The sequence below is a fragment of the Motacilla alba genome, chromosome 5 (assembly GCF_015832195.1).
Source record: "Motacilla alba alba isolate MOTALB_02 chromosome 5, Motacilla_alba_V1.0_pri, whole genome shotgun sequence".
NCBI classification, from domain to species: Eukaryota; Metazoa; Chordata; class Aves; order Passeriformes; family Motacillidae; genus Motacilla; species Motacilla alba.
In genome coordinates this window covers 30,182,089-30,205,918 of record NC_052020.1, presented here as the reverse complement: position 1 = coordinate 30,205,918, position 23,830 = coordinate 30,182,089, and the positions used below count along the sequence as shown (strand labels likewise).

The 23,830-nt window shown below is 40.6% G+C and overlaps 2 protein-coding genes across 5 annotated transcripts in view; one reads left to right on the top strand and one right to left on the bottom strand.

Annotated features, from left to right (window-relative positions):
• Positions 1 to 4,463, bottom strand: part of GPR176 (G protein-coupled receptor 176) — a 32,688-nt gene extending 28,225 nt beyond the window's left edge. The window contains exon 1 of one of the 2 annotated variants that reach the window (XM_038138904.1): positions 4,201 to 4,463. In XM_038138904.1, the coding sequence (XP_037994832.1) occupies positions 4,201 to 4,429 (229 nt within the window). In that variant the 5' untranslated portion in view covers positions 4,430 to 4,463. The remainder of the gene's footprint in view (positions 1 to 4,200) is intronic. The other variant, XM_038138905.1, reaches the window with a different exon arrangement.
• A 4,798-nt stretch (positions 4,464 to 9,261) lies between these two features.
• The window catches only part of EIF2AK4 (eukaryotic translation initiation factor 2 alpha kinase 4), a 38,226-nt gene continuing 23,657 nt past the window's right edge, over positions 9,262 to 23,830 (top strand). For 2 of the 3 annotated variants that reach the window (XR_005257072.1, XM_038138095.1), the window contains exons 1-14: positions 9,262 to 9,522; positions 11,165 to 11,280; positions 12,421 to 12,523; positions 15,088 to 15,261; positions 16,141 to 16,221; positions 16,673 to 16,821; positions 17,142 to 17,257; positions 17,924 to 18,081; positions 18,496 to 19,031; positions 19,385 to 19,494; positions 20,032 to 20,189; positions 20,527 to 20,939; positions 21,617 to 21,686; positions 22,883 to 22,966. Coding sequence is in view for 2 of the 3 variants with exons in the window: in XM_038138095.1 (XP_037994023.1) it covers positions 9,370 to 9,522; positions 11,165 to 11,280; positions 12,421 to 12,523; positions 15,088 to 15,261; positions 16,141 to 16,221; positions 16,673 to 16,821; positions 17,142 to 17,257; positions 17,924 to 18,081; positions 18,496 to 19,031; positions 19,385 to 19,494; positions 20,032 to 20,189; positions 20,527 to 20,939; positions 21,617 to 21,686; positions 22,883 to 22,966 (2,421 nt within the window). In the remaining variant the exon portion in view is untranslated. The remainder of the gene's footprint in view (positions 9,523 to 11,164; positions 11,281 to 12,420; positions 12,524 to 15,087; positions 15,262 to 16,140; positions 16,222 to 16,672; positions 16,822 to 17,141; positions 17,258 to 17,923; positions 18,082 to 18,495; positions 19,032 to 19,384; positions 19,495 to 20,031; positions 20,190 to 20,526; positions 20,940 to 21,616; positions 21,687 to 22,882; positions 22,967 to 23,830) is intronic. The other variant, XM_038138094.1, reaches the window with a different exon arrangement.

Genomic DNA, 23,830 nt, shown 5'->3' with positions numbered 1-23,830 from the left:
CAGCAACTAAATTAATCTGTGCAAAGTCCCTGGTTTAGAAAATTTCATCTAAGAGACTTCTTTTAAGTGTGATACCAGTGAAACAAAACATCCTAATTCCCATCCCCAAACCTTTTAGTTTCTCATCCTCAGGTAACTCTACCCTTTTTTGTGGGCACAGGTATAAATTTTGGCTGGAGCTCTTGCAGACATGATCCTTATTCTTTAAAAAGTCTCTCAGCCTAGCCTTGAGTCATGTATCTGCAGTATTTTTTACTTCAAGATTCCTAGCTCCATTCTTTACAGAAGATGCTTATGGCAAGCTTTACTGGTAGCTATTCAAAAATAGACATTTTATTCCTTATGTTAACATATATTTGCCTTTACAAACATTAGGCAAATGTTTGTAAACATTAGGTAAATGTTTGTTACCTAAGCTGTCTTACTTCAGGTTTGTACTCCATAAGGGACCTATACCTTTAAAAATTAGTTGCTGCAATACTGTTTTACATCTCTCTGCACAGATACCAAGACAAAGAGAAGATCAGTTTCATGGGCAGAGAGAAACTCAGAAATCCTCATGAAAAGGGGGAAGTCTGTCCTACAGGACACTGGGAAGGCAGCAGAGGTTCACTTTGCATTGTGATATTGGATACCTCTTTCAGAGCACATCATTTTCCTTCAAAGCATGGCTAGAAACCAGGAGGTAACCAATCTAACCCATGGCTTTCCAAAAAGCACTATAACCACTGAAATAGAGTTGAAACTTTAGCAGAGCATCCTCAGCCTTTCCAGTTAAATTTCCTTCTGTACAGGACAGATTTAGGAAGACAAAAGAGCAAGTAACAGAGCCTAATTTCCCAAACCTCAAATAAGGCACTGATCTAAAATGTCTGGGAAAGCATCCTGGATTTGGGATTATGTGGGATACAGCTAGTAAAAAATGCACAGAAATTAAGATACACATTCAGTCTGGGGAGTAGACATTAGCACTGAGGACATCTCTTTCTCATTGTAAATTGCATCAATTTTGTGCATGTGGACTTTTTCCCTAAAAAAATCCACTGACAATAATTATTTTTTTAAAGAAGAAATTCAGTTTTATATAACATGAAAATTGTGAACATACTCAAATAGCCTCAGGAACAAATGTTGATTCTCAGACCTTTGAAATATGAAAAGAACAGAAACCCCAAACCAGTAAAGGGGAAATTTCAGTTAGATATATGGAAGAATAAACTGTGAGGATGGTGAGCCCCTGGAACAGGTTGCACAGGGAAGTTGTGGATGCCCCATTCCTGGAAGTGTTCACAGCCAGGTTGGATGGGGCATTGAGCAGCCTGCTCGAACCCCCCATGGCAGGGGTGCTAGAACGAGATGATCTTTAAGGTCCCTTCCAACCCAAACACTACTGTGATTCTATCCTATAGTTCTACAATGGGATGTAATCTTACCTAAACCTGACATGACATGAGCATTTAGTTACACCTGTCAGTAAAAGCACAACTCCTAAGTTCTTCCACGTAGCTGCTGTGACTTTATACGCAAGTAAGTAAACTGTGGGAAAGCCCATGTTCAGAGTGAGAGAGCCCACATCTTCATCTGCCTCAAAACTGTTACTTCTGGTCTTCCTTTCCCTTTTCCTGAGAAGATGCTATTGTCTACTGCATTTCACCCATCATTTTTATCTCCCTTTCAAACTAAGCTCACTGTGCACACTGGTTCCAAGAGCTCTTTGGAGACCCTCTTCATTTCCAAGTCTCACCCTACTGCTCACACTCAACTGAAAGAGGCTGCAGCCACCTCTAGTGACCTCTCCTCACCGAAACTCAGAAGTGATACACTCTCTTTCTTCTTTCAAAGCTGAAGTAATAATTAGTCTCTGCATACTGATTCCTTCTAATGGGAAGACGAAAATACACCTTGGAGATCAGTATTGCTGTACTCCTATATTCACCTCAAAACTGATCTCAAGAATCTTCTTTGATAAAAAGAAAACTATTAAAAATTTAGTCACTTGGAAAAGGAGCCCTATGCCATTCCAAGCTTAAAAAATAGAAAGAAAAAAAAAGTTTGACTCTTCCTTGCCTTCAGCAGATATAATGAAACACTCAAAACAATGCTGTTCTGTCATATCACAGTGAGAACGAACACAAGAATTTACCCTAGTGTCCCAAGTCTTCCCACAGGACTCAAATAGAGGTCTTAAATGGGAGAAAAGAAAACCATAACATGCATCTCTCTCACAGCTGACAATAATCTTCTGTGCAGCAGGGACCTAAATTAAATTCACAATACCAATTGTGATTCTTCCCTCTAGCAGGACCTGGACCTCTCCATGCTGTAGACTCCTGTTAATGTCAGACCCCTGTAATCATTATCAAGACTGAGTCATATAGGTTTGTTCCATTTCAAGCTGAAACTAATTTCTTCCTTTAAAAGTGTAATTAATGCTATTTTATCAACAGCAAAGTGCCTTGGGCACGCACTGATAATGTGAAATGCACAAGCTGCACATTGACCCAAACCAGAAAGGATTCAAACCCACATATCGTACCCCTGAGGGGCATGACCCCCATCTCAGGCTTTAGGGAGAAGGATAGTTTTATCCACCTACTCAAGGGCTACCCCACTGCAAAGAGGAACCTGGGACTCACTAGAACAAAGAACTGCTGTTCTGCAGCTTAACTGGGGGGCTCACCTGATGGAGAAAAGAGCTGGATGCCACTCACACTCCAAGGACCATGGCAGAGGATAAATGATAACTTAATTAACAGCGTTTTTGCAAGCATTAAGTGTGAGGCAAATACCCAGCTGTTATCCCTTGCTGATGTAGAGGTACTGTCCAGCATATGAACATCCAAAACTTCTGGCACATATGAGAGATGTGGCTTTCTTTCCATTCAGTAAAGAAGAAATAGTAGTACATTCATTGGGTTGATATGGGAAGACATTTTTAAAGAATCCAAAGTTTTCAGCTATTATGACAGTGTGTATCACAAATGTTTTAAAAAGCACTTCAGGGACACAGGAAGACTAGTGGAAAGGATACTAGTTTCAAAAAAAATAGTTTAAATTGGTTTCCATCACTGTAAATGCATGAGGCCCACTGCTAACATTTGTCATTGCATTTTCATCATTAAAAAAGTGTATAATTTCCTGCCCTGTTTAGCCAGTAAGTGCACTGTTGACTGGGACTCAACACTGTTCCATGGCTATGCTTACCATCTTCTTGGAAATTATTTAAGTGATATTACATATTACCAAAAGGAGATAGATATTAGAATTTATTACTATGACCACGAAAATGGACTTTAGCATTACTCAAGATCAGGAAAATCCAAAAAAATCCAAAACAAATCCTTGATAAAATGAGCCAATGATCATCAACAAATTCCTGATGAACTCCCTTAAGAAAGCTGGGTGTTCTCTTAGTCAAGCCCTGTGTGCAAACCCTTGAATGATTGAGGTACTAGTGACATTTTACTGAAATCCAGCTTACTTATCTACCGAATAGTGCTAACTTGACACACCATAAGGCTTATTTTGCCTTCTTTCTTTTTTTTTTTTTTTTGAGTTGTTTGGGTTTTTGGGGGTTTTTTTTGCTAAGAAATGTGCACAAATTCCTAACAAAATTTGGTGTAAGCAAATGTATACACATTTGTAAAATTATATAGCAATAGCTTACTAGCACATATCTAATCTATGATTCTTACTGTAAGAGTAATAAGTAGGCAAGATTGTACATGGTTATACATATTTACATTATAAAGTACTTCTAAAGGATTTATTTAAAGTCTGGGGGATACAAATACAAAATTACTGCGGAGTGAAACAGAAATTCAGCAAAATTTGTTCAAAACACTCCACACCCTTGTTTATGTTAAAGAGAACAGATCCCACTGCAGCTTAAAATAATACAGATACTCATCTAAATTTTGCCCGTTTAAATTCTGGTAGAAAAGGATACTAAGTAATACATACATCTGATGTACAAGTTCTTATCCGTGACGAATACATTTTATAGCAACAGCCTTTACACATCAAAACCTACAAGGAACTTTAAATCATACACCTGAGGGCCAGAAATGCAGTAAGAAGAGTCACGAAGGTAACCAGTGATGCCAGTTACCTTTTGGTCTGCAGTCCCTGACCACAAGGTTTAAAAAAATAAAAAATTTAAAAAAAAATCAACAAAGAACTCCAGCAACTCTCACTCACCCAGCAAAGAGCCCACAAAGATGACAACCTGCACGGTGGTGGTGAAGTGCCGGTAGCTCTGCTCCTCGCTGTGCTCCTCGCTCTCCACGGCGCCCGCCTCGCTGACATTCCGACCCTGCCACACCATCTGCCCGGCCGAGGCGTTCCCCGTCTCCAGAGCTCCGGTGACAGCCTGGGACGGGGCATGGTCGCTTTCATTAACCAACACCCAGCTTCTGTCGTACCCCATGGCGAAGTTCCGCCTTCCTTGCTGCCACCTAATAACACAGGTTGTCCAGCCCTTGTCTTTAGTGAATGAATGGAGCGCACAGGCAAACAGACGCTTCTGAGGATAAAGCCCGGTCTCTGCCTCTCGGAGGCACCTTCACCACACTCCTGAGTCCCGAGAAGCAGGGCTGGCTGTTCGCGTTGTCACCTTGTAAGTCATGACAGCCAGTAGACAAAAGCAGAAAACAAGCCAGGCTTCTCCTTCCGATCAGCTGTGCCATAGTTTTTGCTTCACACCGCCACAGGTCTCCTCAGCATGTTTTACCGCAATACGCGAGAGAGGGGAGATCGCGGTCCCCAGAATCACACCCCGCACCGCGGCTCATCCTCCCTGCGCTGCCGAGGGTCGCGGCGCGCTCGCAGGGCCACGGGCTCACTGCACAGCAAAACCGGCCTGCACAACTGCGGGAGCCACCAACTCTGTCCCCTCACTGCACTCTCAGGGGTGGCTCTGCATTTGCTCACAGCCCTGAGAGAGGAAGAGCATGGCTTTCCCCGTGGCACATCTGCTGCCGCTCTCTCCTCTGCTCCTGCCCGCTCCGCCCGTGGCGAGACACGGTTCTCTCCCGTCTCTCTGCTGGCTCTGCGCGGCGCTGGACGCCGCGAAGACCCTTGCCCAGCGTCCAGAGAGGCCAGTGACTGCTCAGCGGCTGCCCGGGCGCTCCCGTTGTTTCTCGGGGGAAATGAACTGGGGTTTGAATCGCCAGGCGGGGGGCGCTCGAGCGGTCCGTACGATCCCTGCGCGCCCCGCACTGAGCGCGGCTGGCAGCGACACCCCTGCTCCTTCGTGTTCCCACATCCCGGCGCGGGCGCCGAGCCGCTGCGGCCCCGCACTGCCTAACCCTGCGGCGATCCCGAGGCGGGCTGAAGCAGGAGCCGCCGGCCCGCCGCGCTCCCCAGGGCGGCGCGCCGCCATCACGCAACCGCGGCCGCGGCGCTCGGCGGCGCCGCCATTTCGCTCGGGGGCCGCGGGAGCGGGCGGGCGCCTTCTAAACCGGTGTTTTCAAACAGGTCTCTGGTTCTGATGACAGACTTTCAAAAGACGGTGCAGGGTTCTAGATACGTATGTTACTTGTTAAAATATATTTTTTTTCTAAATGTATAATTTTCCAGAAAAGCTCTTCAGTGGTCGTTATAAGTTAGGGTATTGATTCTACAGAAGGTGTGCATCCATATAGTGTTTACGTGTTTGCCTTTAATTTGGAGACTTTGGGGGCCGGGGGGGAGGAGATGCTAGTTAAAAATTAAGCCAAAAAGGTTTTTTCAGCCCCTGGCCGCCAGTCTGGAAGTGCCCTGGGAAGAGGAGCTATCCATGTGCTCAGCCCATGCAGAGCAAGGCTGCCTCCGGAACCCCAGGCCCATGAGATGTGTTCCAGTGACACTTGCCCGGTCTCCTGCGATGTGAACTTCACTGATCCAGGACAGAGCTAGGTGCTGTGCCGTGGGTTCAAAGGCATTTGCTGACCACAGGGATAGGGGACTGTCATTGTCCCATCCCACCACAGATCTTGGAGGCTGTTGGCCAAGCCTTTGCTTGTACCTCCATGTGTTTGGGCCCAGCCATTTGCGGCCTCCTCTCATTCCTCTGGGAGTTCATTGCTCCAGTCACTTTTCTAGTAATTCACATCTCTGACTCACTCTGACTGTGGCCTCAGACTCACTCACCCTCCTACCTTTTCCTCTCACCCGTAACTAATTTACTTTGTGCACCCAGTCCCATTTTCCTCCACTTTCCCAGGCAATAATCAGCAGCTTTCACCATGCTTTCCCCTTATCTTTCCTTTCCTGAACAGGCTTCTTCCTCTTTTTGGCCTCCAGCATTCTTGTGGCCAGTGTCTGTAACCAGAGGCTGACCTCAGTCCCTTCACCTCCCAGTCACCTGCAAGGTGCTTTTTCTCACACAGCCGTCCCTTTCTTCAGTTCCTCCATCGCTATGGAATGATGACCAAGGAGCCAGGCAAGAGTTAATGCTTACTATCTACAGCCTACACTGTGTACCCTCTGCATTGTCTTTGCACAAATCTGCATAGTCAAGAAAGACTGAGTTGGCTAAAGGAAGAGGTCCTGTGGGCATAGGATGGTCCGGGTTTAACTTAAGAATGGAACAGAAGTAAATTGCAGAACTGGAACTTCAAAGGACACCGTGGCCAAAAAAGAAATCTTTGCCTGATTAGAAGTAGTTTAAATATTAAAATATTCACACCTGCATATGCTAATAAGCTTAACGAAGTACATGCTACCACATAAATGACTGTATTACTCAACTTACTCAGCACTCTGCTTAGACCGTGCTATAGAAGGAGGGGGATCAGACTGCGCTGTATGTAAGGAGAGCAGACTGGTTAGGAGAAAAATCCTTAAAGACCTTAGAGACAGTTCTCAGGCTACTCTCCCTCCATCCAAGTGGAGATGCTGTCTTGGTAAGCAGGTACCTGCAATTATTATTATTACCCAAGTTAACACAATGTTATCATTAGAGCTCTATCATAGCTTGTGCATTTATTCAGACTTTGTATTTCTGTTGCTTCAATAAATCACATTATTTGTGAATCTGTGCTCATGGAAGTTCCTATTGAACATGACCACGACCATGTCATGCCAGTTTGTTTATAATCAGAATAAGCTCAGCTGCACACAGCCCCTCTGATCTCTGGAGACCAGCTGGAATGCAAGAGGTTTTATTTTCTGCCAAATGTCTTACTCTTAACACTCAGAACTTTTTTCCTCCCACCTGCACTTCATAGGAAGACTGACTTCCCCTCACCATGCACATGGGGAAGTGAAAGAACATTCTCACAAATCATTTAAATTTCATTTGCTAGAATTAAATTTTAATGTTGTGGGAGAGAGTTTTAAATTTTGCCTTAAATCTTGGAAGGGAAGCTTCTGTCCAGATGTAGTCTGGCATTGTTTGAGGCAGGTGGATGTTCATCGTATTCCAGTAAATCTGTGCTGAGCATGTGAAGACTCCGTACAGTAATGTCATTTGGTTCAGTTCATGCAGGTTTTCAGAAGGTAAGCTAGCAAAGCCACAGCACTGAAAAAGGTTTTCCTCATCAAATTTTCACAATCCTGCTCGAGTGCAAGACTTTTAAAAACAAATTCTCAGAATGTTTTTACGATTATGTTATTTTACTCTGCCTTTCTTCTTAGAAACAATGAATCATTATAGAAGTAATTAAGGGAAAAATAGCTTGAGGTAGACATCTGGTCTAGAGTACTTCATCTTAACTGGTTAAAATTTTGCCAAGTCACAAAGTAGGGGAAAATCAGGCAGCTTTAAAAGGCATACTGTTATCTGGCCCACCCACTGCTATGGACTGTAACAGGGGAGAAATTTCCCATGTGGTGGGCTGTGTGCCCCACACCACATGCTTGGGAACTATAAACCCATAATTGCTGTTGAAGGAAATTTTGCTGACATTTCTTAATTATTTACTGCATCACCGAGGCATTCTTGCTGTGTATTTGTGTGGGAGAGAAGATGAATCAGTGGCCTGGACACTTTTATTTCCAGTCTTTAACGCAGGGAAACTTTTTGTTTATTATATATAAATTGATAGAGCATACCCGACTGTACCAGAGGAAACTCCAGTGATCAGTTACAGTGCCCCAGGTCACAGATGACTGAGCAAAAGGATGTCTCTGTTGTTGTTAGATAAACACTAAACAGCTCTGGTCTATTTGCGGACCATTTCCCACCAAAAAGCAGATGAGATAGAAAGACCCTGCCACTAAAGACACATTCCAGGAATGGTGAGGAACAAAGACCAGCGTCACAACAGTGATACAATTTAACACTTGGTTTTTGTTTGATACTAACGACATTATTTAAATGGAACTGAAAGATAAAGTGTGCGTGGAACAAGCTTTCAATTTCAGAAGTACAAATTGAGGGCCATAGAAACCAATCATTAGTGTAAATGATTGGTCTCTTTATAACAAAAAGTATGTACTCAAAGGTTAGAGAGTAAAGTCAAAGTCACCAAAACGCCATTCCTATATCCTGGTGCGCGGTAGCAACCTGCAGGCTACTGTAACTTTTTTTTTTTCCCCTGGGAATTACTCACCTAATAGACAAGCTTGCATGTATGAATTTACTTGGGGTTTCTTTATGAAGATCCCAAAACTTTAAAGGCTCCCTCTTGTGGCAGTCCTTTTCAGTAGTTACCGTGTGAAGCGACCGAAGGAAAGGTTGTCACTGCTCCCCTGACAACCCGCAGCTGCCTCTCTCTGGCAGGTCTCACCAAGGACACCCGACCTCACTTTTTTGTTCGCAGCTCAACCAAAGACCGTTCGCCCTCCACCTGCTATTACTCACTACAGCAACGCTCGGTGGGAACCTTTCTACAGTTTTCACAGGAACTTCTATCCTGCCCCAGCTCTACATGAAATCTGTACTGAAATTCGTGGTTATTTTCTCCCTTTTGTGACTCTTTCTCAAGGTCAGTTTAAAAAAAATCTACACAGTATCCAACTGTCTTTGCTGCGTATCTCTGTAATGCAGATATACTTGGAGGCATATCCAGTGGGCGCTCAGACTGGACATTAGAAGAGGTTCTTCACCCAGAGGGTGGTTGGTCACCGGCACAGGTTCCCAGGGAAGTGGCCATGGCACCAAGTCTCCCAGAGTTTGGACAGTGCTCTTAGTCACACTGTTTAGTTTAGGGAGTCCCGTGAGGAGCCGGGCGTTGCACTCGGCGATCCTTATGGATGCAGTCCAACTTGACAGGTTCCTGCGGACGAAGCACCGGGCCCCACGCGGAGCCGGCGGTCCCGTCCCCCGGCTCCTCCTCCTGCCGCCGCGGCGGAGGCGGTGCCGGGCCGCGCTCCGGCTCCAGTCCCCGGGCGGCAGCGCGGGGCCCGCCATGGCCGCTGCGCGCCCCCGCCGGCGCCGCTGAGATGGCCCGGGCCAGCGGCGGGCGGCAGCTGCCGGCGGAGCTCGCTGCGGAGCCGCCGGAGAGTTACCAGCTGCGGCAGGAGAACGAGCTCCAGGTGCTGGAGTCCATCTACGGGCAGGACTTCCAGGACCTGCGGCAGAGCCAGGCCTGGAAGGTAGCGAGCGGGGTCCGCGCACAGCGCGCCGGGCGCGGGGCGGAGGCGCAGCGGGCCGGGCCGGGCCGGGGCCGGTGCACAGCGGGGCCGGGCCGGACCGGACGGTGGCGGGGGCGCGGCTGGCGCTGCCTCGCTGGGGCCGCTCCTTGGCTTCCTTGCCTGATGTGTCGTGGCTCTCGCTGCGTGTCCGTGGTCCTTCCCGCCTCAGCCCTGCAACCGGCCACCTTTGCGATTGATTCTCGAGATAAAAGCGCTCGCTGTATAATTAGCGCTGTGCTCATAAATTGCATTTTAAGTAATTGTCAGGCTTTTTAAAAATTGCCTCTTAATTAATTCCTTAACCTACTAATTACCTATTTGCTCAACTAATTAATGTTGTCGGTATACATGACAATGTTTATATAGTTATTATATGCTGTGGTTTTGTCACAGGGTACCTATTTCCATGATAATAGTTTTGCTTTCATTTTTATGGGTGTGGGGTTTTTTTAATTACAGCTAGTTAATGCTCAGGCCTGATACTCACGACTCTGTTCCATTTGTCTTTTGTATCCCTATCAAATTGGTATCTCCTTTCCAGCTGTGTCCATGATACTGTTTTCCTGTATCTGGAGATAACGGTCACTGTTCTGTTCCACAGGTTCACTTTTTCAGGTTGTTTCTTTTTGCATTCTTTTGTCTTAAATGCCTGCTATATATCTTCTGCTTTCTTTTGTGCTAGAGACTTGAACTTAAATTTTTTGCAGCAACTGAGGACTTTTCTTCTCTTATGAAGTTTGCCGAGAACACTCTCAGTAATTTGTTTGGTTTCCAGATGTGTTAACTCTGTATTGAAGGTCATACCTGATATCCTCTTCACTTGAGATGTTCTCCTCCTTGCTAGAAAAGCAAAGGGGATAGTTACCATCTGTTTCTGTATTTGTTATTACATGTGGTCTTACTTCCCTCCCTGTTTGTCATGTTACTAAGGGCTGGGTTGTTTTGTTGTTTTAAACCTAATTGAAAAGGTTGGGAATACTTATATGGGCATATTTTACTTTATTCTGATTTTGAGTAGGTGTTTTGAGTAGGGTAGGGAGAGGGAAGGCAATGCTTGTTAAAATTCTGGTTTATGGCAAAACACTAAAAACAACTACAGAAAAAAAATACTGTCCATTGGTTTGGCCATGTAAGGTGTATATCAGTGTGACATATGTATATGTATATCTGTTACAGTGTTGGAAAATAAAATAATGCCTGGGTTTGTAATCTGAATTCTAAAGAAAAATGCTGTCCTTATAATGAATATTTTAATTTGTGATATAAATAACCTGTGTTAAGTTTATTTTTTTCTACTGCTGTCTTACAGTAAGCAGAATACAAAAGTTTTATTATAGAATCTCATTTTTGCTCATTCTGAATCATCTTTCTAATGACTGTAACTACACTTACCTGAAGAAGTTGTAAAAATATACTGGATAAACCATGATAGTCAGTGGACCAGTTCACTCCTACTGAGCAATGTCAACACATTAATGTATTTTTTTCATGGTTTGGATGGTCTAAGCTGTATTCTACTATAATACAGATTGTGAGTTGTGTGTTTTCATTAAAGCAAAACCAAATAACCCTTTTCAATCAGAAGTTTTGGTTTGTGTTTTAGGTACGACAGCCTCCTGAAGTTAATTTAGTTCTGCGTCCTCAGGGATTGACCGGTGCTAATGAAGTGTATGCCAAAGTTGACCTGTGGGTCAAGTGTCCACATACTTACCCTGATACGTAAGTGAACATTAAAATATAACCTTTTTTCTCTGCTTTCTGTAGAAAAGTATAAGGTAAAAAAGACATGTAGTTTTATTCTTCACTCTTAGTCTTGCTTTCTGCACATCAGTATTTATTCAGCCTGGGGTATTTTATAATATACAACTCTAAACTTTGGCACCTGACTTGGATCTAGTCTTTGGTGCAATATAGAAAATAATAGGGATGAGTTTGTCAGTGCAGAACTGCTGCCCCAGTTTGTAGCTTGGAGATACATAACTACAGGTGTACCTGCCACTGTCTCAGTGCCCTTGTTAAACTTCTTGAACTCCTGACTCTCTCATCTGAGAGAGACTGAATCTCCTTTCTATTTAAAGCCATCTGTTGTTCTGTTTTCTGTTGGATTAGCTTTTGGAAGAGTTCTCCATAGAGAGTGTACAAGGAATTGCACGTGACCCGCCTACCCCAGCATTTTGTGTTGGCAAGTGATTCCTGGGTTAAATGTTGCTCTGTGCCCTATTTTGTTCAGTCCTTATACCACTGGTGGTCCAAAACATAACTCCCTTCAGTCCATTTCTGCTGTGGCATGAGTGCTGTAGAAGGGAAATGCTATTCCTTACTAAGTGATATCTCAGTTATACCCTGAAACAAGGATGTAACAGCTACTCTCTCTCTCTTTTTTCAGTTTAAAATAACACACCTACAGACATTTTTCTTGTTTATTTTAAATATTTTTAAAATGGCTGATATTTATATATTTCATTTGTTTCTTAGGATTTGTGTTACCTGTGTAGTGGAAATAAATAAATTTTAAACATCTAAATGTTATGTTAGTAATGTTTTAAATGGCTTGTTCAGTAAGTTAGTGGTTAAGAGCTGAATTATTAGAGTCTGCCGAGTTTCTTTGGTAGTTCTGCTGTTAAGTGTTACTAAGAGGTAATCTGTAACTGGAAAATTTGATGATAGGGAATATAATACAGTATTTCAGACTTTATCTTGTGCATGTAATATTTATGTTCTGCTTATTTGAGCATTGACTAATTGCCAAGTGCCTATGAACTCCATTCCTTTTCCTTCAGACAGTTTTTATCAGCAATCTGTTGCTTTTTATACTCAATTTTTCTAACAAGGACTCTTATGTTTTGTTGCTATCCCAAGAGTTCCTGAAATACAGCTAAAAAATTCAAAAGGCTTGTCAAATGAGAAAATAAATGAACTAAAATCCAGACTAGCTGAATTAGCAAAACAGCGCTGTGGAGAGGTAAGAGCTTTTCATTTCCTTGAGAAATATACTCTGGACCTAAGCAGTTCTAAAGGTGTATGGTATAATATAGTGGAATACACTTCCAATGTGGATGTAAGTTGCATTATTTTTAAGGAAGGAGGGGCTGTCTTTCTTAGGAATGTTTCTAATGCATGACAGTTCTGACTATGGATGCTCTCAAAATCAATGTATAAATACTGAATAAGCTTTATTTCTGTTTAAAGGTTCACATTATTAGGTTTAAAAGTTCTGAGTTATTTGGCACTATGAAAAGCAATGTTGACTGTAAACCTTTCTGCACTTTTCAGATTAGTTTGAATATCATAAGAGGCCCTATCTGTTTAAGCAAACAGTGGTTACCTGGGGAGTTTTTCCATGTGCTCTTGTTCACCTAATGCTGGAGGGCAAGAGGCCTTCGTTCTAACACCAGCTCAACACTTTGTAGTACAGTCACTCCATGCCACTGTGCCTTTTTTTTTCCTATTTTTAGGAGTAGTGATACTTGAGTTTCCCTGGAACTGGGTAAAAAAGGAAAAATGGAGAAACATGGGAAGCTTGGACCTTTTGTCTGTTTTAAGGGATTTTATACATCCTTGGGTATGTTTAGTATTAACAATACTATTTTGTTGTTGAGGACTGAAATGATTCAAAGAATTACAAGCAAAGAAAGAATTCTTGGTGAAAGCAGGGTTTTGGTATGTTTCTTACCACTATTTGGAAATGTTGCAGGTGAACACATTTGAATAGCTCCATTTGTCTTTTTAAAACTGATTACACAGCTGTGGACATTATAATAGGCTGAAGTGGGGTAATATTTTGCTTTCAGTTTCCCAAGCCTGTCAACTTCACAGGTTTGGCAAGAGCTATCTGTCATTCACTCCTGCCACATCAAGCCTTTTTTTCCATTTGAATACCATACTTGTATTTTGGTTGCAAATTTTTCTGCAGATACTGTCACAATAGTTGTTTTAGCTAGATACGTTCTGTTCAGTAACCAAGAATTTCCTCAGATTTTTCAGTATCTTTGGAAATTAGCAGCTTAAGAAAGTATTCTGGAATTTAGGACGAGGGTTTGTTGTTTGCTGTTTGTTTTTTCCTAATGACAGTGCTATGGACAATTCATAGAAAGCACAAGGGTTAAATTCTCTAAGTAACCACAAAACCATGCAATATATACTTGGTCTGCTCACAAGTGACCGCAAGAATGATTAGCCTGTAGGGCTTCCAATTCCCAGTTTGACTCCTGATCTCATTGAAAGGACCTAAATATGTCATACGTTTACCTAATATTGATTTTCCAAAGAGAGGGTCATGCTTGCTCCAGCAATGTGTAGATGTGGTTGTGAGTTACATGTATGGTACACATTTTGTATGAGTGGCATATTCAGTGCTATCCTGAATTACTTTATCTCCAGCAAAAAGGGAGATAACTTTTCTCTCTACCTTGACAGGTGTTCCTTGTTAAATTGTATTCTGTGATACAGAAAGTTTGACAATACTTCAACCATTTATTGAAACTAAACAGCAAACTGTCAGGTTTTTTTTAATTATTGAGTTTTCTCTTGGTTTTGGTGGTTTTTTCAATACATATGTGTACATGCAATGATTGCCTTGCCTTCTGAATAGTAACTTGGGAAAGATATTCTAGTTGCACGTGTCAGATTTATGCACATTGTGCTGTTCTTTCTATTTTGAATTGCCTCCTGGCTTCATTGTTATTTTCAAGCAGGGGATTCACTGTTTGACAATCTTCTAAATGTCATGCTGTTACAGGCAGGTGCTACAATTTAATTTGGCTGATCTCCCGCCTGTACATGGAAATCCTGTTCCGTGATGCTGATGGCTGCAGCTTTGTCCTGTGCTATTCTTTAATTTTAGAGCTAAAATGGTCTTTTAGCACTGTGGAGTGCTTGAACTAATAAGGGGATGCTACTAGACTGCTGAAAGCTTAAGCCCTCACAGGTCAATAGATCATCAGTAGTTCAAGTAAACAGTAACTGAAAATTTATTCCACCCTGGCAAACCACATAGCAGAGTTTTCAGTGCAGTTCTTATTTTAGTAGTTGTGGCCATATGAATATGGAGCACTTTATGTGACTTTACAGTTCTAAAGGGGAGACTGCTTTGCAGAGGAAGGGTTGGCTTTGTGGTTAGCAGTGAAATAATAACTATTTCATAGCATTAGGTACAGTAACAGGTAAGTGTAAAGGATTTGTTCTGTTGAAGCTCATATGTCATAAACCTATATCTGTGGGAGTAGAAACATTATGCCTAAAAGAACATGAGAAAATTATTTTTAAATTTCACTTTTCTGTTATAAAAATAGGATGGCTTAGGTTATCTATGTCTTTCAGTAATTTTTGCCATCTTTGCTACTGTGGTCAGGGATTTTTTCCTGTTAAAATGTATTAATAAATATTTCTGATAAAAATAGTGAAATATGATAAATTCTCCCTGATAAATAACAAAATAGACAGTCATGCTTCTGCTGTGTTGCTTTTTGGAGTGTGTAGCATTTGGCTATCATTTGACTCTGCATTTCATTTGTACTTTTCTTTCAGGTGATGATATTTGAACTTGCTGACCATGTACAGTCATTTCTCAGTGAGTATAATAAACCACCTTCCAAGTCTTTTCATGAAGAAATGCTAAAAAATCATCAGAAAGAACAGGAAAGATTGGCTCAGGAGGAATTGCGTAAGGCACAAGAAGTTAAGAGAAGAGAGGAGCAGGAGGTAAGAGAAATTAATGTATGGATAACCATATATTCTTGAAATAATGTAATCATGATTTTAAAATCACTCTGCATAATGGTGAGTTTTAGTGAATTATTAACTTGTCAGACCTGCCAGTATGAGTTGATCAATATGAATTATATTATTATAGTAATAATATTATAGTATTATATGAACTATCTACTGCTGTAATTGTAATATTTTAATGATGTGGTTTTAACCCAGGGAAATACTTATGCCTGAAACAAACCTAAATGTTGATTCCTGATCCTATAAAAATCCCTTATCAAGAGGACCTTATACAAAAGTGTAAGCAAATGTACATATTAAGTGCATTCCATCGTAAACTAGGAAGTGTTAGCCCAGCAGACAGGTAATCATACCTTCTTTCACTCTTAGGGTGACTGGAACATTCACTGTGACAGGCATCTCTAGAGGGCAACAAGTTTAACCTGAAGAGATGTCAGACCACCAATACCCTTCAATAGAAATGAGGAGGTTCATCCAACTCTCACAGGGGCTAGTAGTGTGAAGTCTCCGCTCTGTGGGAAATATGTACAGAATAGCTCTGTTTTTTAAAAGATCACTTGGATTTATCTATCTCCCTGTCTTTTTTTTTGTGTGTGCATGAAACTATTGTTGAGTCTGGCAGTACAAGTAATTTACAGTTCCACTCTCCTGTATCATACAATTGATGGTATTAACTTCCTCAGGCGAACCAGTTTGACATCTGTTTTTTATTCTTGTGACATCTTTTAAGTCCTCTTTCAATGCTTCCAAAAATCAGCATTGTAACTTCTTTACTTTTAAGTCAGGGTAAGATTGTAGCAGTTGCATTGCATGTATTGTTGCATTTCTAACAATTGAAATTTATTTCAGCAACGTGAAATTCTTAACGAGATTCAGAGAAGGGAGGAAGAGAAAAGGGAAGAAAGAAAAAAGAAGGAGATTGCCAAACAGGTATTCTTTCTAAGCAGGTGTGCAAACAAACATTGCAATAAGTTCTTCCCAGTACTGTAACAGTACTTGTAAAAATTAGAAATTTTCTTGGACATCTTCACTTTTTCAGGACTTCTAGTAGATCTAAATTAAAATGGGTTCTTGATTATTTCTGGGTTTTATTTCTGCAATATACTAGCATCTTGAGTGTACCAAGGTGTATGTTTTCAAACAGATATAGAAAAAAGCTGATATTTAATGTTTCCAATTTCTTTGCATTCTTGCCATGGACGGCGCCGAAATGTCCTTTCTGAAATCTCAGCACTTTTTCTTTCGTCTCATGTGTACATTTGTTATGAAAACATATTTCTTCTGTGATCTGCATGACTTCATAGAATAATAACTAAGTTCTTGCATATTTTGATGATAGGAGTGGCTTCTGCACTTATTTGGTGTTTTTCCTGATTTATAGGAACGTTTGGAAATAGCTGCTCTGACAAATCAGGAAGATTCTCACAGGAGAGATCCTGCAGGACACAGAGTTGCTTCACGTGTGAATGGGAGCTGTTTGGAACATGGGGTGAATAATAAACACCGACCACATTCAGCTGGACGTTCAAAGTATGTCAGTTTGCATGTGGATTTTTTAGATTTTTTTTTTTTACTTATTTTCTTTTTGTTTGTTTTTGTTGGTTTTGTTTGTTTGTTTGTTTTGTTGCAGATTAGATTACAAAGCAAAATTTGAAGGCAAGAGAACATGTTGACCTGTTCGTTTTGGTCTCTTCCCTACCACCTTTCCCCCCACCTTCATTTGTCATGGTTTAACTAAGCTATGTGCTGTGGATAGCTTGGGAGATTTCCAAGTTTTAAGGTTTGTTTCAACTGCTGACTTTAAATATACTCTTTCTGAGTTGGAGACAAATGTTCTCTTCGCATTGCAGACGAGAACGCCAGCTTTCTGTTAGTAATAATGAAGAGTCCCCTGGAAATCATGAAGTTCTGAACTTCAGCCCAAGTGGTGCTGGACAGCTTACTGTCCATAAAGGAAAATGTCTAGGTGAGCAAAATTACAATTGTAACTTGAAATGCTGGGGTTTGGGATGCTTTCAGTAACATGTGAAACCACTGATAAACCACTGTGGGGCTGGAAGTGGATACTTACTCTGTTTCCATTGCTGCTGATAGCAACAGCATAAAACCAGCAGGTTTAGCAAAAACATTAATACAGGACATGACTGAAGACTGAGTTGTAAGACTTCCATGGTGTGCCCACGTGGACAGACCATCAGATGTTTTCATTGTTTGTTTTCAACATAGCACTTCCTCAGTGGATGGATGAACAGCCTGAAAGTCTCTTGAGAATGGAAAATTTTATTATTTTGCAGTTTGAGGATGAACAGTTGTGTTACTATGTGTAGAACTTGGCATTTTCTAAACAGGAAAGTTGTTAATTTATTAAAATTTGGAATTCTTGAAAATGTGCAGCAGTTTTTTGTCAGCATGTGATTGCTTTCATTTGAGTAATGTTACAAGCATTCAGTCTCATCAAGCCTGATATTTTCCATACTTACTAGATAGATACATGTCTTGTCTAGTTGTAAGTAGGTTTGTTTCTGACTTTAGAAAACAGGCTTACTGGTATTTATTTAGCATTCCCAGGAGCTTTTGTCAAATACTTAGAAACAAAAGAAGCCATGTTCCTCTTTTCTCCCTTTGTGTATAGGCAAGGATGAGCAGCTTGGTAAATCTGTCTACAATGCCTTGGAAATTCACAGTGGAGACTTTGTTCTAATATATGAGTGGGTACTGCACTGGCAAAAAAAGATGGGAAGGTTTCTTACAACTCATGAAATAGAAAAGATTGAGAAGTCTAAGAAACAGGTAATGCCTGTATTTTGTATTTGGCTTAATAAAGATTAGGTGAGGCTCAGTGCTTTTCTTTAGGCTGCTAGTTTACTATAAACTTGAGAGGGTAGTAACGAATTTGAAAATGCTAATCTTTTAGAGTATCTAAGCACAAAAGAAAATGAGCATGTTGGGATATTCAGGAGTTCCTTTACAATAATACAAATACAAGGAAGTGTGTTTGCAAGTATGCACAATAAAATATTGAAATTCTGACAAAAGAATGAGCTTACCTGTTAAAATCAAAGCTGTACTTACTCCAGTGCACCATACTTCCTTTTTAGAAAAGTATGAGGATGTTTTGTAAGTATTTTATTTGTGTTACGTATTTTATTAGTAGTGTGTCCCAAGCTATGACAAAATCCATGTTATGTTGTGTTTCTCTACCAGCTTCAGGGAGCAGAAACAGAGTTCAACTCACTGGCAAAGCTGAGTCACCCAAACATAGTACATTACAAATGTATGAACCTCCAAGAGCGGGACGACTCAATTGTGGTGGATATTTTAGTGGAGCACATAAGTGGTTGCAGCCTTTCTACATACTTAGACAAAGAGACTCCAGTTCCAGTTGAGCAGTTGCGCCATTATGTGATCCAGATCTTGTCAGCTCTCGACTACTTGCACAGTAATTCAGTTGTGCACAAGGTCCTTTGTGCTTCCAGTGTCCTGGTAGATGCTGAAGGAAACATCAAGGTCACAGACTACAGCATTTCCAAGCGCTTAGCTGACATCTGCAAAGCTGATGTTTTTGAGCAAACTAAGGTTCGTTTTAGTGAGGATGGTCTTCCCAACAAACCTGGAAAAAAAGGAGACGTGTGGCATCTGGGCTTGCTTCTGCTTTCGCTCAGCCAGGGCCACATAACCAAGGAATTCCCAGTTGCTGTGCCTACCAATTTACCTGCTGACTTTCAAGACTTTCTAGAAAAGTACGTTTATCACATTCCTGTATCTTTTTGTCTTTGATTTTTTTTTTTTTTTTTTAAGATTTTAACAGTATTTTAAAGAATAGATAGGTCTTCCTGTGTTGCTAGTTGTAGTTTTTATAGAAGAGGTTGATCTCATGGCTCAGGCTGCTAATCTGGGATTTGGGAGAACAGGTGTGGTGCTCTCTTTTTCTCTGCTCTGCCACCAACTGTGTATCACTGTGAAAAGCGACTCAGTCTGTCTTTGCTTCTGATTCCCACCTAAATGATGGAGGTAATAATTTCTTAGATACAATAAGGATTCTTCTGATGTTTATGTCAGACATGAAATAATTCTCTCTGTGGTTTGCTAACAGGTGTGTTTGCTTGGAAGATAAAGAAAGATGGACTCCTCAGCAGCTGCTACAACATAGCTTTATAAACATTCCACGAATAAAAATACCTGTCGCTGAAGAAAATCTAGATGGTAAGGAACTTGGTTCGTCCTGTGTTCTGCTAAGTAAGTGGACTGCATGCCTGCCGTAAAAAAAATTGAGCTGTGCTACAGCTTCACAAGATGCACAAATGTTTTACATTAACCAACTTAAAAGGTAGTGTGGTCTTTAACTTCTCTGTGCAAGACTGGCTGGGGTAGGCTGTCTGCTGTTTTTTTTCTTCTGTAGAAGCAGCTCATGCTTTAAAGAAACCTGTAAACTCACCCACCTCCTGCATGGTGTAAATATAGATTTAACTTTGTCCTTGGGAGATGGTGTTCCAATGAGACTTTCCTTCTTATGTTGTTAAAATCATTCCTTTGTCCAGCATAATTCATATTAGTAATTAAAAACAGTATTAAGATTTATGCTTGCCCTAGAACTTTACACAGCAGAGCACTTCTGTATTTTAGGGTTTAGTTGCACTTGAAGTTATTTAAGTTTTGTGTCCTTCTTGCTCCTTACTTGACAGTCCCTAGTGCCTTACCCCCATATTGCTAGTGATGGTAACTTTGTTGTCTTCATTGCAGATTCAGCAGGTATAGATTGCATGGAGACAGTTGTACCCAGCAGTCAGATATCCAGTGCTTCGTTCTTCACAGAAACACAGAGACAGTTTTCACGATACTACAATGAGTTTGAAGAGCTAAAATTACTTGGTAAAGGGGCTTTTGGAGCAGTCATCAAGGTATGGTATAAAAATTGTTTCTTCTGTGGAAACCTTTCTGGGGATATGTTTGTTTTCTCTGAAGCAGAACAATATATTCAATGTTTGCATGGTTTTATTTACTGTCTGCTAGTGTCTGTGTTGAGGTTTTTATCTGGAATTGAATAGTCTGAAAAGTTTCTTGTGAGAGGTTGCTGGGAGATTGAGGATAAGTCTGTCAGTATCAGGAACCTTGCATTTGAATTGTAGTAATTTTCCAGCTGAAAGGAAGACTTCCTGTTTCCTGAAAGTATTCTTCTGGCTCTGCATAGCTAGGCATTTGTAAACAGTTGACTTCAGATTAATTTGAATTTTGCAGGTGAGAAATAAGCTTGATGGTTGCTATTATGCTGTGAAACGTATTCGCATAAACCCCACCAGCAAGCAGTTTCGGAGGATTAAGGGGGAGGTGACGCTACTTTCCCGCTTGAACCATGAGAATATTGTGAGGTATTACAATGCTTGGATAGAAAAACATGAAAGTCCTGTTCCCTCTGTGTCAACGTGTGAAACGACCGACGAGAGGAGAATGCCCCCCAAAGCTGGTCTCTTCATCCTTTCCACTGAGGAGACAAATGATGTGGAAACGAATGCTCCTCCTCCGTGTTTGACGAGTTCAGTTGAGTGGAGTACTTCATGTGAAAGATCCTCCAGCAACAAATTCAGTGGAGCTGATCAGGAGTCCAGCGATGACGACGATGATGGTGATGGCGTGTTCTCGCATTCAATTTTGTAAGTAGGCTTCAGTATTGGCACTATAGGGAGCGTGAGCAGAGTTAGTTTTTCCAAGTTTGTGTCCTACCATTCTCATTTCTTTTGTCAGAAGTAGTTCACTGCATTTTTATTCTGTCCCCTTGTTCAAAACCAGTGTATTTGCCAGCAGTCACGTAGCCAGGAAGAAGAAATTTTCTAGCTAAGGATTGTCAATCTGTGTGGAAAATTTTTTGGTGTAGGCTTCTTGAAGCTGCTTATTTGTGCCAGAACGCATGACTGTCTACCTTATGTCTGACTGTCTTTTCCAGCCTTGAGAATAAAGGTTTTTTTAATAAAGAATAACAGAAATATTATAAATCTTGAAAAACATCAAACATGCCCCTTTTTTTCTTTTGGTTTTTATTAGTGTATTCCATACCTTCCTCTGTGTATGGCTCAGTTCTCTGATTGCAAATATATACCATTTTACTGATGGCAAATATATACCTTCCCTTTTAGAACTGGATTGTCAAAGGAAGTGTTTCTTTGCAAGCAGGATGCTTTTCTGGGTATTGTTTTGTTCAAAGTGTATAGAAAGTCTTCAGCAGAAGCTTAGATTTTTTTCCCCCCCAGAATAATTTCCAAATTCTTTAGTAAATATTTCTTGGTATGCAGAACTTTTGAGATTTTTTTTTTATTTCTGTGTTTTTAAACAGGCCAACCACAGATTCTGAAAGCGAAATAATTTTTGAAAATGAAGATGAAAATAGTAAAGGTCATTCTCCAGTAAGTGTAAAGATAAAGTTAGTGAAAATGAAAATATAATAAAATAGTCTTTGACAAGTAAACAGGTCAGCTGAGAAGTTTTATTTCACTTCTGCTGTAATTACAGAAACATTACCTTACCTGTCTGTTAGAGTAAGTGCTGTGCCATTGTGAGCTGCATCCCATAGAAATCAGTCTGATGCAGCTAATCTGGTTCTGTTTCCTAGTGCTTATTGAAGTAAATATGAGGGTTTTTTTAGTCATGACCCAGGTTATTGCAAGTTTAACACTTTAGTGTGTTTATGATTTAACAGTTGGCCATATGGATTATATGTTTTGTGTATATATATATATATATATGTATATATGTATATTATGGATTATATATATATTATGGATTATATACGGTCTTACACCTCTCAAAGTTGAAATTCTGTTCTGCCTTTAGATGATTTTAATCAGTATATGTGTTCAGATGCCACTTTTTAAAGCAGATTAAATAAATAATGCTACCAGTCTGAAAGAGGGGAAAGTCAGTATAATGACTAAGGTTTTAGTTGATTTTAAGATGGTGTCACAGCACTTGCTGTGGACAGTCTGTGCACTTCATCACTAGAAAGCTAATGCACACTCCTCTACAGCATCTACAGTATGTCAGTGCCAACCCTGATGATCTGTAACATGCCTTTATTTAAAGCTGCATCTCCTTCCTCTTTCTGTTGTAATGTACATTGGCAAGAAAAGGTTTTCAGTATATAATTTAATAATATGGCAGTGCATTCTTTTCTTGTTATATATATATGTTTATGTATACACACCATAGCAAAATTGTTGGTTGAGGGTGGGGGTTGCATTGTTTATCAAGCAAGCTTTCTATCTTCTAGTTTCAAATCTTATCTTTCACTTCTTTTTTAATGTGACGCAGCTTGAGATTTAGGATTCATCTAGTTCTTCCAGAATTCTTTTCCTTCAGTGTCTAATGATGGCAAAATGCTATTCATTTTCACTTTGAGAGTTGGTCACACCTGTTTTTTCTAGTTTATTTAGATGCAGTGATATTACAAAATGTCATTTTATTATTTTGCTCTTTTTCAAACTATCTATAGAAGCTCAGTTGTCATCAATGTATTCCAGCTGTTAAAAATAGTAGTATGTGTAATAAAAAAGTCTGCACATCTTCTGTAGCTAACTGTTCTGTTACTTTCATTGTGATAAAGAATGAAGAAGGCAATGAAAAGAATAGCCATGGAGGAGAGGACAGGACACCAGTCGTTCAGACAGTGCATTATCTGTACATTCAGGTACAAATGTGCTCCTGTATTCACATGAAAGGATACAGTTAATTTCAACCTGCAGAGACTAGTTGCTGGTTTTCATGAGAAGTAATGACCTTTAAAAATGCAAACAAGTAAGTTCAGTGCTGGTTTTGCCTTAGACTGGTTTTCTGAAGGCTTGGCTGGTGGAACGCACTGTGCAGTGCACGTGGTTTGTTGTGCCTTGCAAGGCTCTATATTTGTGCCTGGAGAGAGCAAAGTTTGGTAGTGCCATAGTGCCAATGGGGTAACTGGTGTTGCTCATGTACAAGTAAAAGTTGGCAATTCCTGATCTAACAGGAAAACTACAGATCAACCCAACCAGCCAACCTTTGAGTCTGTGGCTTTCAAAGCATTCTTTTGCCTTATGCTTATTTGTTGAGAATATCCATCTCTATCCCCAACACTGTAGCTGTTGTTCCTCAGTTTGGTTGTTAATTGGTGTTAATTCCCAATGTGGGCTTGAAGTCTACCATGCTAAATTCCAGATGGGAAGTTGTCTTTCACAGATGTGAAAACTTCCTCGTTCTCTTCAAAAGCACAGTATTGTGTATGTACTTTACTTTAATAGAGATCAGTAATCTGTAAAGCCATTGTATGGCTCTAACAGTAGGCACACAATTAAACTCCTGCAGGGTTGCAGCTTCAGGCTATTCTACTGACACCTCCTTTGTGTTAGGAGTTAGTCAACTTCTCCCAGAAACGAACTGTTTATAGCTATATATCATAGCTAAACTATTCTGTGGTGATGTGCAATATTTTATAATGCACTTAATGCTAGAGCTTGTCTGGAAGGGAGTTACAAGTAGATGGAATTAGATTTTAATAAACTTGTTTGTATATGTTGTGTAT